Raw genomic sequence first — 16,493 nt, 5'->3', positions numbered from 1 at the left:
TCCCACCCTCGATGACCGATTGATCTCCATCTTCACAGAGTCCATTGCAATTGTAGCAATCGGACCCAAATTATTCAGATTTCACTGCATTACTATACTGCATGCATATTGGCAAGATTTAAGTTGGAGGAACCAGTAATTCACAATGAAGATGGAAAATGTGAACACAGGACCAAACATCAAATGTTTACCTGCAACAAATGATGAGTGGGATGTGGAGATTGAGACGAAGATGGAACTATACAAGGAGAACGAGTGATAGACAGAACGAGTGGCAGACACGCGCAGACGCAGGCAGATGCAGGCAGACACGCGCAGACGCAGGCAGACGCGCAGACGCAGGCAGACGCGCAGACGCAGACAGACGGGCAGACACGCGGGCAGACACGCAGGCAGACGTGCAGACGCAGGCAGACGCGCGGGCAGACGCGCAGACGCAGGCAGACGCACAGGCAGACGCGCAGACGCACAAGCAGACGCAGGCAGGCAGACAGACAGACGCAGGCAGACGCGCAGACGCAGGCAGACGCGCAGACGCAGGCAGACGCGCAGACGCAGGGAGACGCGCAGACGCAGGGAGACGCGCAGACGCAGGGAGACGCGCAGACGCAGGGAGACGCGCAGACGCAGGGAGACGCGCAGACGCAGGGAGACGCGCAGACGCAGGGAGACGCGCAGACGCAGGGAGACGCGCAGACGCAGGGAGACGCGCAGACGCAGGGAGACGCGCAGACGCAGGGAGACGCGCAGACGCAGGGAGACGCGCAGACGCAGGGAGACGCGCAGACGCAGGGAGACGGGCAGACGCGCGGGCAGACGGGCGGGCAGACGCGCGGGCAGACGCGCGGGCAGACGCGCGGGCAGACGCACAGGCAGACGCGCAGACGCACAAGCAGACGCAGGCAGGCAGACAGACAGACGCAGGCAGACGCGCAGACGCAGGGAGACGCGCAGACGCAGGGAGACGCGCAGACGCAGGGAGACGGGCAGACGCGCGGGCAGACGCGCGGGCAGACGCGCAGACGCAGGCAGACGCACAGGCAGACGCGCAGACGCACAAGCAGACGCAGGCAGGCAGACAGACAGACGCAGGCAGACGCGCAGACGCAGGCAGACGCGCAGACGCAGGGAGACGCGCAGACGCAGGGAGACGCGCAGACGCAGGGAGACGCGCAGACGCAGGGAGACGCGCAGACGCAGGGAGACGCGCAGACGCAGGGAGACGCGCAGACGCAGGGAGACGCGCAGACGCAGGGAGACGCGCAGACGCAGGGAGACGCGCAGACGCAGGGAGACGGGCAGACGCGCGGGCAGACGGGCGGGCAGACGCGCGGGCAGACGCGCGGGCAGACGCAGGCAGACGCGCAGACACGCAGACGCAGACACGCAGACGCAGACACGCAGGCAGACGCGCGGGCAGACTCGCAGACGCGGGCAGACGCAGGCAGACGCGCAGACAGACACGCAGACGCGGACACGCAGACGCGGACGCGCAGGCAGACGCGCAGGCAGACGCGCTGGCAGACGCGCAGGCAGACGCGCAGACGCGCAGACGCAGACAGACGCAGGCAGACGCGCAGAAACGTGGGCAGACACACGTGCAGACGCAGGCAGACGCGCAGACGCAGGCAGACGCAGACGCGCAGACAGACGCAGGCAGGCGCAGACAGACGAAGGCAGACGCAGACGCGCAGACAGACGCGCAGACAGACGCGCAGACAGACGCGCAGACAGACGCGCAGACAGACGCGCAGACAGACGCGCAGACAGACGCGCAGACAGACGCGCAGACAGACGCGCAGACAGACGCGCAGACAGACGCAGGCAGACAGACGCAGATGCAGGCAGACGCAGATGCAGGCAGACGTGCAGACGCAGGCAGAAGCAGGCAGACACGCGGGCAGACGCAGGCAGACGCGCAGACAGACACGCAGACGCGGACACGCAGACGCGGACGCGCAGGCAGACGCGCAGGCAGACGCGCGGGCAGACGCAGGCAGACGCGCAGACGCAGGCAGACGTAGGCAGACGCGCAGACGCAGACAGACGCAGGCAGACGCGCAGAAACGCGGGCAGACGTAGGCAGACGCGCAGACGCAGACAGACGCAGGCAGACGCGCAGAAACGCGGGCAGACACACGTGCAGACGCAGGCAGACGCAGACGCACAGGCAGACGCAGGCAGACGCGCAGACGCAGGCAGACGCGCAGACGCAGGCAGACGCGCAGACGCAGGCAGACGCGCAGACGCGCAGACGCAGGGAGACGCGCAGACGCAGGGAGACGCGCAGACGCAGGCAGACGCAGGCAGACACGCGGGCAGACGCAGGCAGATGCAGGCGGACGCAGGCAGACGCAGACGGACATGCAGACGCGGACACGCAGACAGACGCGCGGGCAGACGCGCAGACACGCGCAGACGCGGGCAGACGCGCAGACGCAGGCAGACACGCAGACGCGGACACGCAGACACGCAGGCAGACGCGCAGGCAGACGAGCAGGCAGACGCGCAGACGCGGACAGACGCGGACACGCGGACACGCAGGCAGACGCGCTGGCAGACGCGCAGGCAGACGCGCAGACGCGCAGACGCGCAGACGCAGACAGACGCGCAGACGCAGACAGACGCAGGCAGACGCGCAGAAACGCGGGCAGACACACGTGCAGACGCAGGCAGACGCGCAGACGCAGGCAGACGCAGACGCACAGGCAGACGCGCAGACAGACGCAGGCAGACAGACGCAGGCAGACGCGCAGATGCAGGCAGACGCGCAGACGCAGGGAGACGCGCAGACGCAGGGAGACGCGCAGACGCAGGCAGAAGCAGGCAGACGCAGGCAGACGCGCAGACGCGGACACGCAGACGCGGACGCGCAGGCAGACGCGCGGGCAGACGTGCGGGCAGACGCAGGCAGACGCGCAGACGCAGGCAGACGCGCAGACGCAGACAGACGCAGGCAGACGCGCAGAAACGCGGGCAGACACACGTGCAGACGCAGGCAGACGCGCAGACGCAGGCAGACGCAGACGCACAGGCAGACGCAGGCAGACGCAGGCAGACGCAGGCAGACGCGCAGACGCAGGGAGACGCGCAGACGCAGGGAGACGCGCAGACGCAGGGAGACGCGCAGACGCAGGGAGACGCGCAGACGCAGGGAGACGCGCAGACGCAGGGAGACGCGCAGACGCAGGGAGACGCGCAGACGCAGGGAGACGCGCAGACGCAGGCAGACGCAGGCAGACACGCGGGCAGACGCAGGTGGACGCAGGCAGACGCAGACGGACACGCAGACAGACGCGCGGGCAGACGCGCAGACACGCGCAGACACGCGCAGACGCGGGCAGACGCGCAGACGCAGGCAGACACGCAGACGCGGACACGCAGACACGCAGGCAGGCAGAAGCGCAGGCAGACGCGCAGGCAGACGAGCAGGCAGACGCGCAGACGCGGACAGACGCGCAGACGCGGACAGACGCGCAGACGCGGACAGACGCACAGACGCGGACAGACGCGCAGACGCGGACAGACGCGCAGACGCGGACAGACGCGCAGACGCGGACACGCAGACACGCGGACACGCAGGCAGACGCGCAGGCAGACGCGCAGACGCGGACAGACGCAGACAGACGCGCAGACGCGGACAGACGCGCAGACGCGGACAGACGCGCAGACGCGGACAGACGCGCAGACGCGGACAGACGCGGACAGACGCGGACAGACGCGGACAGACGCGGACAGACGCGGACAGACGCGGACAGACGCGGACAGACGCGGACAGACGCGGACAGACGCGGACAGACGCGGACAGACGCGGACAGACGCGGACAGACGCGGACAGACGCGGACAGACGCGGACAGACGCGGACAGACGCGGACAGACGCGGACAGACGCGGACAGACGCGGACAGACGCGGACAGACGCGGACAGACGCGGACAGACGCGGACAGACGCGGGCAGACGCGGACAGACGCGGGCAGACGCGGACAGACGCGGGCAGACGCGGACAGACGCGCAGACGCGGACAGACGCGGACAGACGCGCAGACGCGGGCAGACGCGGGCAGACGCGGACAGACGCAGGCGCAGGCGCAGACGCAGGCGCAGGCGCAGGCGCAGGCGCAGGCGCAGGCGCAGGCGCAGACGCAGACGCGCACGGAGGCGCGCGCGCAGACGCAGGCGCAGGCACGCGCGCAGACGCAGGCGCAGGCGCAGACGCAGACGCAGGCGCAGGCGCAGGCGCAGGCGCAGACGCAGACGCAGGCGCAGGCGCAGATGCAGGCACGCGCGCACGGAGGCGCGCGCGCAGACGCAGACGCAGGCACGCGCGCAGACGCAGGCACGCACGCAGGCGCAGGCGCAGACGCAGGCACGCGCGCACGGAGGCGCGCGCGCAGACGCAGACGCAGGCACGCGCGCAGACGCAGGCGCAGGCGCAGGCGCTGACGCTGACGCTGGCGCAGGCGCAGGCGCAGGCGCAGACGCAGACGCAGACGCAGACGCAGACGCAGACGCAGACGCAGACGCAGACGCAGACGCAGACGCAGACGCAGACGCAGACGCAGACGCAGACGCAGACGCAGGCACGCGCGCACGGAGGCGCGCGCGCAGACGCAGACGCAGACGCAGACGCTGGCACGCGCGCACGGAGGCGCGCGCGCAGACGCAGACGCAGACGCAGACGCAGACGCAGGCACGCGCGCACGGAGGCGCGCGCGCAGACGCAGGCACGCGCGCACGGAGGCGCGCGCAGACGCAGACGCAGACGCAGGCACGCGCGCACGGAGGCGCGCGCGCAGACGCAGACGCAGACGCAGGCACGGAGGCGCGCGCACGGAGGCGCGCGCGCAGACGCAGACGCAGACGCAGGCACGGAGGCGCGCGCACGGAGGCGCGCGCGCAGACGCAGACGCAGACGCAGGCACGGAGGCGCGCGCACGGAGGCGCAGACGCAGACGCAGACGCAGGCACGCGCGCAGACGCAGACGCAGACGCAGGCACGCGCGCACGGAGGCGCGCGCGCAGACGCAGACGCAGACGCAGGCACGCGCGCACGGAGGCGCGCGCGCAGACGCAGACGCAGACGCAGACGCAGGCACGCGCGCACGGAGGCGCGCGCGCAGACGCAGACGCAGACGCAGGCACGCGCGCACGGAGGCGCGCGCGCAGACGCAGACGCAGACGCAGGCACGCGCGCACGGAGGCGCGCGCAGACGCAGACGCAGACGCAGGCACGCGCGCACGGAGGCGCGCGCGCAGACGCAGACGCAGACGCAGACGCAGGCACGCGCGCACGGAGGCGCGCGCGCAGACGCAGACACGCGCGCACGGAGGCGCGCGCAGACGCAGACGCAGACGCAGGCACGCGCGCACGGAGGCGCGCGCGCAGACGCAGACGCAGACGCAGGCACGGAGGCGCGCGCACGGAGGCGCGCGCGCAGACGCAGACGCAGACGCAGACGCAGGCACGCGCGCACGGAGGCGCGCGCGCAGACGCAGACGCAGACGCAGACGCAGGCACGGAGGCGCGCGCGCAGACGCAGACGCAGACGCAGACGCAGACGCAGACGCAGACGCAGGCACGCGCGCACGGAGGCGCGCGCAGACGCAGACGCAGACGCAGACGCACGCAGACGCACGCAGACGCAGACGCAGACGCACGCAGACGCAGACGCACGCAGACGCAGACGCAGACGCAGACGCAGACGCAGACGCAGACGCAGACGCAGACGCAGACGCAGACGCAGGCACGCGCGCACGGAGGCGCGCGCGCAGACGCAGACGCAGACGCAGGCACGCGCGCACGGAGGCGCGCGCGCAGACGCAGACGCAGACGCAGACGCAGACGCAGGCACGCGCGCACGGAGGCGCGCGCGCAGACGCAGACGCAGACGCAGGCACGCGCGCACGGAGGCGCGCGCGCAGACGCAGACGCAGACGCAGGCACGCGCGCACGGAGGCGCAGACGCAGACGCAGACGCAGGCACGCGCGCACGGAGGCGCGCGCGCAGACGCAGACGCAGGCACGGAGGCGCGCGCGGAGGCGCGCGCAGACGCAGACGCAGGCACGCACGCACGCGCGCGCAGACGCAGACGCAGACGCAGACGCAGACGCAGACGCAGACGCAGACGCAGACGCAGACGCAGACGCAGACGCAGACGCAGACGCAGACGCAGACGCAGACGCAGACGCAGGCACGCGCGCACGGAGGCGCGCGCGCAGACGCAGACGCAGACGCAGGCACGCGCGCACGGAGGCGCGCGCGCAGACGCAGACGCAGACGCAGGCACGCGCGCACGGAGGCGCCCGCGCAGACGCAGACGCAGACGCAGACGCAGACGCAGGCACGCGCGCACGGAGGCGCCCGCGCAGACGCAGACGCAGACGCAGACGCAGGCACGCGCGCACGGAGGCGCCCGCGCAGACGCAGACGCAGACGCAGACGCAGGCACGCGCGCACGGAGGCGCCCGCGCAGACGCAGACGCAGACGCAGGCGCAGACGCAGACGCAGACGCAGACGCAGGCACGCGCACGGAGGCGCGCGCGCAGACGCAGACGCAGACGCAGACGCAGACGCAGACGCAGACGCAGACGCAGACGCAGACGCAGACGCAGACGCAGACGCAGACGCAGGCACGCGCGCACGGAGGCGCGCGCGCAGACGCAGACGCAGACGCAGACGCAGACGCAGACGCAGACGCAGACGCAGACGCAGACGCAGGCACGCGCGCACGGAGGCGCGCGCGCAGACGCAGGCACGCGCGCACGGAGGCGCGCGCGCAGACGCAGGCACGCGCGCACGGAGGCGCGCGCGCAGACGCAGGCACGCGCGCACGGAGGCGCGCGCGCAGACGCAGACGCAGACGCAGACGCAGACGCAGACGCAGACGCAGACGCAGACGCAGACGCAGGCACGCGCGCACGGAGGCGCGCGCGCAGACGCAGACGCAGGCACGCGCGCACGGACACGCGCGCACGGAGGCGCGCGCGCAGACGCAGACGCAGACGCAGGCACGCGCGCACGGACACGCGCGCACGGAGGCGCGCACGCAGACGCAGACGCAGGCACGCGCGCACGGACACGCGCGCACGGAGGCGCGCGCAGACGCAGACGCAGACGCAGACGCAGACGCAGACGCAGACGCAGACGCAGACGCAGACGCAGACGCAGACGCGCGCACGGAGGCGCGCGCGCAGACGCAGACGCAGGCACGCGCGCAAGGACACGCACGCGCGCGCAGACGCAGACGCAGGCACGCGCGCACGGACACGCGCGCGCAGACGCAGACGCAGGCACGCGCGCACGGACACACGCAGACGCAGACGCAGACGCAGACGCAGACGCAGACGCAGACGCAGACGCAGACGCAGACGCAGACGCGCGCACGGAGGCGCGCGCGCAGACGCAGACGCAGGCACGCGCGCACGGACACGCGCGCACGGAGGCGCACGCAGACGCAGACGCAGACGCAGACGCAGACGCAGGCACGCGCGCACGGACGCGCGCGCACGGAGGCGCGCGCGCAGACGCAGACGCAGACGCAGACGCAGGCACGCGCGCACGGACACGCGCGCACGGAGGCGCGCGCAGACGCAGACGCAGACGCAGGCACGCGCGCACGGACACGCGCGCACGGAGGCGCGCGCAGACGCAGACGCAGACGCAGACGCAGGCACGCGCGCACGGACACGCGCGCAGACGCAGACGCAGACGCAGACGCAGACGCAGACGCAGACGCAGACGCAGACGCAGGCACGCGCGCACGGACACGCGCGCAGACGCAGACGCAGACGCAGACGCAGGCACGCGCGCACGGACACGCGCGCAGACGCAGACGCAGACGCAGACGCAGACGCAGACGCAGACGCAGACGCAGACGCAGACGCAGGCACGCGCGCACAGGCGCGCGCGCAGACGCAGACACGCGCAGACACGCAGACGCAGACGCAGACGCAGGCACGCGCGCACGGACACGCGCAGACACAGACACGCGCAGACACAGACACGCGCGCAGACACGCGCGCACAGACGCAGACCCAGACGCAGATGCAGACGCAGACGCAGACGCAGACGCAGACGCAGACGCAGGCGCAGGCACGCGCGCACGGACACGCGCGCACAGGCGCGCGCGCAGACACAGACACGCGCGCAGACACGCGCGCACAGACGCAGACACAGACACGCGCACAGACGCAGACACAGACACGCGCACAGACGCAGGCACAGACACGCGCGCAGACACAGACACGCGCAGACACAGACACGCGCAGACACAGACACGCGCAGACACAGACACGCGCAGACACAGACACGCGCAGACACAGACACGCGCAGACACAGACACGCGCAGACACAGACACGCGCAGACACAGACACGCGCAGACACAGACACGCGCAGACACAGACACGCGCAGACACAGACACGCGCAGACACAGACACGCGCAGACACAGACACGCGCAGACACAGACACGCGCAGACACAGACACGCGCAGACACAGACACGCGCGCACAGACACGCGCGCACAGACACGCGCGCACAGACACGCGCGCACAGACACGCGCGCACAGACACGCGCGCACAGACACGCGCGCACAGACACGCGCGCACAGACACGCGCGCACAGACACGCGCGCACAGACACGCGCGCACAGACACGCGCGCACAGACACGCGCGCACAGACACGCGCGCACAGACACGCGCGCACAGACACGCGCGCACAGACACGCGCGCACAGACACGCGCGCACAGACACGCGCGCACAGACACGCGCGCACAGACACGCGCGCACAGACACGCGCGCACAGACACGCGCGCACAGACACGCGCGCACAGACACGCGCGCACAGACACGCGCGCACAGACACGCGCGCACAGACACGCGCGCACAGACACGCGCGCACAGACACGCGCGCACAGACACGCGCGCACAGACACGCGCGCACAGACACGCGCGCACAGACACGCGCGCACAGACACGCGCGCACAGACACGCGCGCACAGACACGCGCGCACAGACACGCGCGCACAGACACGCGCGCACAGACACGCGCGCACAGACACGCGCGCACAGACACGCGCGCACAGACACGCGCGCACAGACACGCGCGCACAGACACGCGCGCACAGACACGCGCGCACAGACACGCAGACACAGACACGCAGACACAGACACGCAGACACAGACACGCAGACACAGACACGCGCGCGCACAGACACAGACACACGCGCGCACAGACACAGACACACGCGCGCACAGACACGCACGCACAGGCGCGCACAGACACAGACACGCGCGCACAGACACGCGCGCACAGACACGCACAGACACAGGCACGCACGCACAGACGCACGCACGCACAGAGACGCACGCACGCACAGGCACGCACGCACGCACGCACGCACGCACGCACGCACGCACGCACGCACAGACACACGCACGCACAGACACACGCACAGACAACAGAACAACATACTGTACTTGGCAAAAACCTTTGATTTTCACAAGTAACAAACATAATAAGCACATTATTATATAGGGTACGAATCATGGAACTGGATTGCACTGTTCATTCAAATTGCAATTCATGATTGTGCAGATTTAGCTCGAAGGATATCCATTCAGTGATATTTTAAGTGATTAGTTGTAAATCAACAATTGTATGTCGTCGGCCCTTCACTGTGCTTCACTCATGTTTATGTACATGTCCGTGCATTGCAGTCGTACATGGGAAGTGAGGAGCTTGTGAAACTCCCTTGCAGTTCTTCCAGCTCTGTGGAGGAGCAACTGGCACTATGTACAGGTGTGCTGCAAATATTTATTGCTTATTTATTGGATGCTTTGCTGATTGCATTGCCATTTGCTGTGGTTTTAGCTGATGAGCTTCATGGTGAATCAAGGTCAATTCTGAAATTGTACAGAGGTTATGTGTTCACACCTGTTTGTCTGTCTTAACCTTCTCACAAACAGATAGACAAGCAGTCATAGACTGGTACTTACGAAATTGTCAACTTGACCTCTGACTTTGTCTAATAAAAGCTGTCTCGAGAGAAGGTAGCGACGCAAACCAGAAGTTTCTACGATGATTCTTGACCAAACCATCAAAAATGCAATATTTGACTTCACTTGTCACTTCACTTCCTTGTCACTTCACTTCCTTGTCAGGTCAGGTTCGATCTGTGACCTGCTACAGGTACCATGTAAACCTGTACTAACCTGTTCCATGGTCGGGTTGTCGGCGACTAAACCGTCTCCCCCACCAGGTTTTCTGGTGAGGAGGGTGTTTGGATATGGACACCCAGCAGGATTAAAAACAAAACCTGTCAAAGGGCGGAGGAGCTCCTTGTGAGCCAACGGCCATCCATATCTAGTGCCCAACTGTGTCTGCGGACGTCCTCCTGCAGTTGGGTTACTTCTTATTAGGAGGTTGGTGGCAGGATTTGCACTCCAGCCACCGTAAAACGCTTCATTCCGCAAAACGCAAAAACGCAAAAAATCTGAAACCCACCGTGGGAGTACCTCCTGTGCAGCTTCTTCGCAGGGCAGCTCACCGGATGATGGGATTGGGGCAAAGCCTTTCGGGACCCCCAATCTTTGATAGGAGGGAAACCACGGGGTAACATCCCTGGGTCAGATTGCGGGAGAGTGTGTCGGAGTGGTGCTGAGGTGTCGTCCACCAGACGGCGGTCTCCTTGGGTTAATCTGAGGCGGTCCCTTCGGGTGGGTGCCTGGAATGTCCTATCCCTAAGAGAGGATGATCACCTGTCTCTGTTATCATCTGAGCTCAAGCGTTTGGACATCGGGATTGCAGCTCTCTCTGAGGTTCGGAGACCGGATTGCGGCGAGATAATGGTGGGTGGTTACACCTACTATTGGTCTGGTCGCTCTGATGGTTACCATACCCAAGGAGTTGCTGTAGCTGTGTCCAATAAGCTGACCCCAATGATAATTGAGGTAACACCGGTCAACGAGCGTATTATGAGATTAAGGATTCGTCACTCCTTAGGTGTCATTTCCCTGGTCTCTATTTATGCTCCGACTGAGGCGAGTGATCTTACCGTGAAGGATGCATTCTACGCCACACTCGAGTCTGTGGTTGATCAGTGCCCCAGACGAGATACACTTCTAGTCTTGGGGGATTTCAATGCATCGACTGGAACTGATAGGGACGGTTATGAGGTGTGTGTTGGTCCCCATGGGTCAGGAACTATGAACCAGAATAGCACTAAGTTCCTTGACTTTGCAAGAAGTCATGGACTTAGGGTGGCTGGTTCATGGTTTCAGCGCCCGCAAGCTCATCGCTGGACTTGGTATTCCAACGCTGGCGGTGTGGCAAAGGAGATTGACCATGTCCTCATTGACGGTCGTTGGAGGATGATCCAGAACTGCAGGGTCTACCGGAGTGCTCAGTTCCTCAATACTGACCACAGGCTTGTTGTAGCAACTCTAAAGCTGCACCTTAAATCCTGGAGAATGGTACCATCCCAGCCTAGGCTGGATGTTGCCAAGCTCAGGGATGAGAGAGTAGCTGAGGAGTTTGCGAACAGGCTGAGTGGACACTTGGGGGTCTGGGTGCTTTGGGGTCATGAAGAGTTGTCGAGCACCTTCAAGACCACCGTCCTTGATGTTGCCGGTGGATGCCTTGGAGTTCACCGCAGGGCAAAGAAGAATTTTGTCTCTCAAGGGACACTGGATACCATTGACCAGAGTCGCAGGGCCAGGCTGAATGGCAGAGCTGAGCTGTTCAGGGAGCTGAGGCGTAAAACTGTGAGCGTGCACTGAGGGTGGACAAGGAGGCCTATGTGCGAGGAATCTGTGAGGGGTAGAGCATCACCTGTGGACAGGTGATTCTCGTCCCGCTTACAGGGGAATTCGCGCATTACATGCTCATCCAAGCCCATCCCTCGGAGCACTGCAGTTCGAGCAGAGAGTGGTAGGCTCTTGACAGAGGAGTCTGAAGTGAAAGGCCCGCTGGGCCGGTTACTTTGAGCGGTTGTACCAGGCTGATCCCCCAGCTGTCGAGTTGGACGTCAAGGGTGTTACAATCCCTGTTGCTGACCCTCGAATCAACTGTGGTCCACCATCGCTGTGGAAACACGGGCTGCGGTGAACCAGTTGAAACGGGGCAAAGCTCCAGGGATCTGTGGCATCCATGCTGAACTTCTCAAGGCTGGTGGAAATGCTGCACTCGCTGCCGTTGCATGCAGTTTTGTGCTCTGCCTGGAACACAGGCATCATCCCAACTGACTGGAAGAGGGGCCTTGTTGTCCCTCTCTGGAAAGGGAAGGGTGATCGCCAAGACTGCAACAACTACCGAGGGGTGACGCTGCTCTCAGTGCCGGGCAAGGTCTTTGCTCGGATAATTCTTGATAGGGTTCGCCACCATCTGCTTGAGCACCAGCGTCCAGAGCAGTCAGGCTTTACACCAAAGAGGTCAACGATTGACCGTATCCTTGCTCTTCGTGTCCTCACTGAACGCAGACGAGAGTTTCGGCAGGGGCTGCTTGCAGCCTATGTTGATCTCTGTAAAGCGTTCGATTCAGTGAATCGGGATGTCCTCTGGAGGATTCTTGGTCTTCGTGGGGTGCCACTGAAACTGATCGATCTGATGTCTGAACTCTACTCTGGTACTGAGAGTGCTGTGAAGTGTGGTGGTACCGCCTCTGACTTATTTCCAGTTGTTACTGGAGTTCGTCAGGGATGTGTACTTGCCCCCACACTTTTCAGCACTTGTATGGACTGGATTTTGGGAGGATGTCGGAGAGATCAAGGTGCGGTGCATCGTTTGGCAATGTCAAGATCTCGGACCTTGATTTTGCAGGTGATGCAGTCATCTTTGCGGAGACTTTAGACATCCTCTTGGGGGCCCTCGAGGTGCTGAATGAGGAGCCGGAGCCGTTGGGATTACGGATTTCTTGGGTCAAAACAAAGATCCAGGCTTTCGGTGACATCTTGGATGCTGCTGTCCTGTCTGTGTCTGTTTGTGGTGAGGATGTTGAGGTCGTGGATAGATTCACTTACCTTGGCAGTGATATTCATGTCTCCGCAGGTTGTGAGCCGGAGGTCAATAGACGTCTGGGTCGGGCCTGGGGAGTCATGGATTCACTGGATCATGGGGTGTGGCGCTGCCGGTACCTGTGCGGGAGGACGAAAGTCCGAGTCTTCAGGTCCTTGGTACTTCCAGTCTTGCTCTATGGGTGCGAGACTTGGACTTTGACCAAGGATCTGAGACGGAGACTTAATTCCTTTGGTACCAGGTCTCTTCGGAGAATCCTTGGCTATCGCTGGTCGGATTTTGTGTCCAACGAGCGGTTGCTGAGAGAGACTCGGATGAGATTTGTTACCTGCATAGTCCGTGAGCGTCAGCTGCGGCTGTATGGACATGTGGCTCGCTTTCCTGACGCTGATCCTGCTCACCAGATTCTCTCAGCGAGGGAGTCTCATGAGTGGAGGAGGCCAGTGGGCCGACCACGTGCCTCATGGTTGCAGCAGGTTGACCATCATCTCAAGGAGATGGGGATGGGCCTGGCATCTGCCTGGGGGATGGCCAGACGGAGGCCCCCGGAGTACCGGCGGAAAGTGGACGCAGCGACGCGCTGTTCTGGCACATGCTCCCATACCTGACCTGACTTCACTGTGACCTTGACCTTTGACCGATTTTGACCAAAATCTAATCAGCGCTAGCCATCACCTTCCTGAATAACTTGGTGTAATTTGACATTGGTAGCTTCTTCCGTTCTCGAGTTACCGCGGATTAACGTAATGAAAAGGTCACACACGACGGTCCCCCCAACTCGAAAGAACGCTGGGGCGAGCGCGATGACGTCAGCGCGCACACGCAAAACCTGTATGTGACTCAATGACACGTCTGCTCGAGCGCGCTGTGCCACGTGGCGAGCCGTGACGCGGCGGGTGAAATATTTTTATACAATCTTAAAACGTCTCCAAAACATCCGATTTTTACCAGAATTTCGACAACCGAGTGTTAAGCGTCCTAAGCGATCACAAAAACTGAAGACAAAATTAGAATTGAAGTTAAAACGAACTCGTAACGTCGACCGAAGCAAAAATACTCCATTTCTCCACAGGAATTTATGGAATTATTTAATATTATTTTATCAAAGTCATAAAACCATAATATTCGGCCATCCACAAACAATCTTTACACCATCCGACGGCTTAGCGATTCAGGCATGCGATGATAAGGTTTATTGGGATGAAAAATGACTTTTAAATACCATCTTTATCAAACACAACGCGGCCTACAACTAGGCAAGGCATTCTGCGCCATGGGTGCTAACACTGAAATTTTTAAAACAGCCGTAACTCGACGAATTGACACAATTCCGCCAAATTCACGCTTTGTCAACAATACCTGTGGTAACTTTTCTCGAGTTATGTTTTGGATGTTTGACCTCACTGTGACCTTGACCTTTGACCAATTTTTACCAAAATCTAATCGGCGCTAGCCATCACCCTCCTGAATCACCTGGTGTAATTTGACATTGGAAGCTTCTTCCGTTCTCGAGTTATCGTGCCTACAAACGCACACGCACACGCACACGCACATGCACACGCACACGCACACACAAACAGAGGACGGAAGTCATCAATTCGAGCATAACCCGCGCTCTGTGTGACATGTTGGGGTGGGTGTGTTTGAGAAAGGAACTGATGCAGAGTATCAGTAGTAATTTTACTTTAATGCAGTAAGTGGAATACGATTTCACTGTTTCAGAACCATTTTATTTACTTTTTTTGTACCATGCACCTCATATGGTCTTTGAGATAATGTAAGCCGAATATTCCGTTACTCGAGCGCAGAACAAAGTCGAAGATAGCGCGACACGAAACCACAAACTCGGAAATAATATATAAGATACTTACGAAATCTTTAGATTTCATAAGTAATAATCTCAAAACTTTATGGATAGATTCAGACGAAACTTTGCAGACAAGTTGGGTGTGTAGCAAGGATTAATTGATTTGACTGAGGTGAATATCCAGATCCGAGAATTTTTGAAGTGATTCTTCACCATTCGGAGATGGGATAAAAGAAAAATGATATTCTGTAAAGCCTCCAATATTGCGGGGGGTTTGGTTCCTGAGAAATTCCTGAGTCTAAACCTCGAGAAAATAAATAGGAATGTGGATAGCAGTCAGAAAAAAAACACATTACTATTGAAACAAGTAAAAAAGATTTAAAATCTCATAGCCCCTGTTGTCTTCGTAATTTTGTTGTGTGGAGTTAAAGGGCCAGGCCATATTTTCGTACAATTAAAATGGCCGCCAACCTACCAGTCAGCCATATTTGATCAGATCACAAAATAAAGTGAGATGCAATGTGTGTACACCATCATGTACTGTGCTTGTGCCAAGTTGGAACAAAATCGGACCATGCATGTCTGAGAAATTGTTGGGGACACATTTAAGGAACAAAATGGTGACCACAGTCAGCCATCTTGGACCTGATTTCAAAATAAAATGACGTGCATATGTACGCCATCATTCATTATATTACTGACAAGTTTGAACAACATCGGAAAGTGCATGTCCGAGAAATGGTTGAGGAGGTGCTCAACATCGTGTTTTTTTTTTACAACTAAAATGGTCGCCAGTTGGCCATCTTGGATCTGATGTCGAAAAAAAATGAAGTGCTTATGTATATCGTCATGCGTTGTCTTTGTGTAAAGTACGAATAAAATCGATCCATACATCTCCGAGATATGGTTGTGGACGTACACACCTACGCACGCACGAACACGAAAATCGACACCAAATCCATAAGCTTCCAATTTGGACGAAATCCAACAGGTGCGAATAAATGTGTGTGTGTGTGTGTGTGTGTGTGTGTGTGTGTGTGTGTGTGTGTGTGTGTGTGTGTGTGTGTGTGTGTGTGTGTGTGTGTGTGTGTGTGTGTATGTATGTATATGTATGTGTATGTGTATGTGTATGTGTGTATGTATGTATATGTATATGTGTGTGTGTATGTATGTGTGTGTGTATGTATGTATGTATGTATGTATATATATATATATATATATATATATATATATATATATATATATATATATATATATATATATATATATATATATATGCATATATATATATATAGTTATATATATATGAGCCAAACCCGTGCTCTGCGTGAAGTTTCGAAAGTGAGGGTTCGTTCGGACGTCAATATATCCAGTGTTCACAATGTGATTTATCGAATTTCTTCATATACAATGTTTCTTGTTGCATTTTTTTAGTCAAATTGACCTTCTGAGGTAATCGGCATGTGCAGAAGAGGGTTTTGCATTGCAGACGCTGTTTTCTCAGAGTGGCATTATGCCTCTCAGCGGTGACGGTCTGTCGACGACAGACGTAATGACGTCAGCGAATGACCGATGATGTCATGACGTCATTACGCCTCTCGGCAGTGACGTCACACGTCGCCATGCAAACAAATGTAAAAATTAGAAAATCAGCAATAATTCCCAAACC

The 16,493-nt window shown here is 61.0% G+C and overlaps 1 protein-coding gene across 9 annotated transcripts in view; it reads left to right on the top strand.

Moving 5' to 3' along the window:
* The window catches only part of TSFM (Ts translation elongation factor, mitochondrial), a 101,174-nt gene that overhangs the window by 37,288 nt on the left and 47,393 nt on the right, over window positions 1–16,493 (top strand). For all 9 annotated transcript variants that reach the window (XM_085880102.1, XM_085880099.1, XM_085880098.1 and 6 more), the window contains one exon: window positions 9,723–9,804. In XM_085880102.1, the coding sequence (XP_085736228.1) occupies window positions 9,723–9,804 (82 nt within the window). The remainder of the gene's footprint in view (window positions 1–9,722; window positions 9,805–16,493) is intronic.

Source organism: Eptatretus burgeri, chromosome 4 (genome assembly GCF_056783735.1).
Source record: "Eptatretus burgeri isolate ZD-2024b chromosome 4, Ebu_testis_v1, whole genome shotgun sequence".
Classification (NCBI taxonomy): Eukaryota; Metazoa; Chordata; class Myxini; order Myxiniformes; family Myxinidae; genus Eptatretus; species Eptatretus burgeri.
The sequence above is the reverse complement of the archived record's forward strand: the minus strand, read 5'-3'. Positions and strand labels throughout refer to the sequence as shown.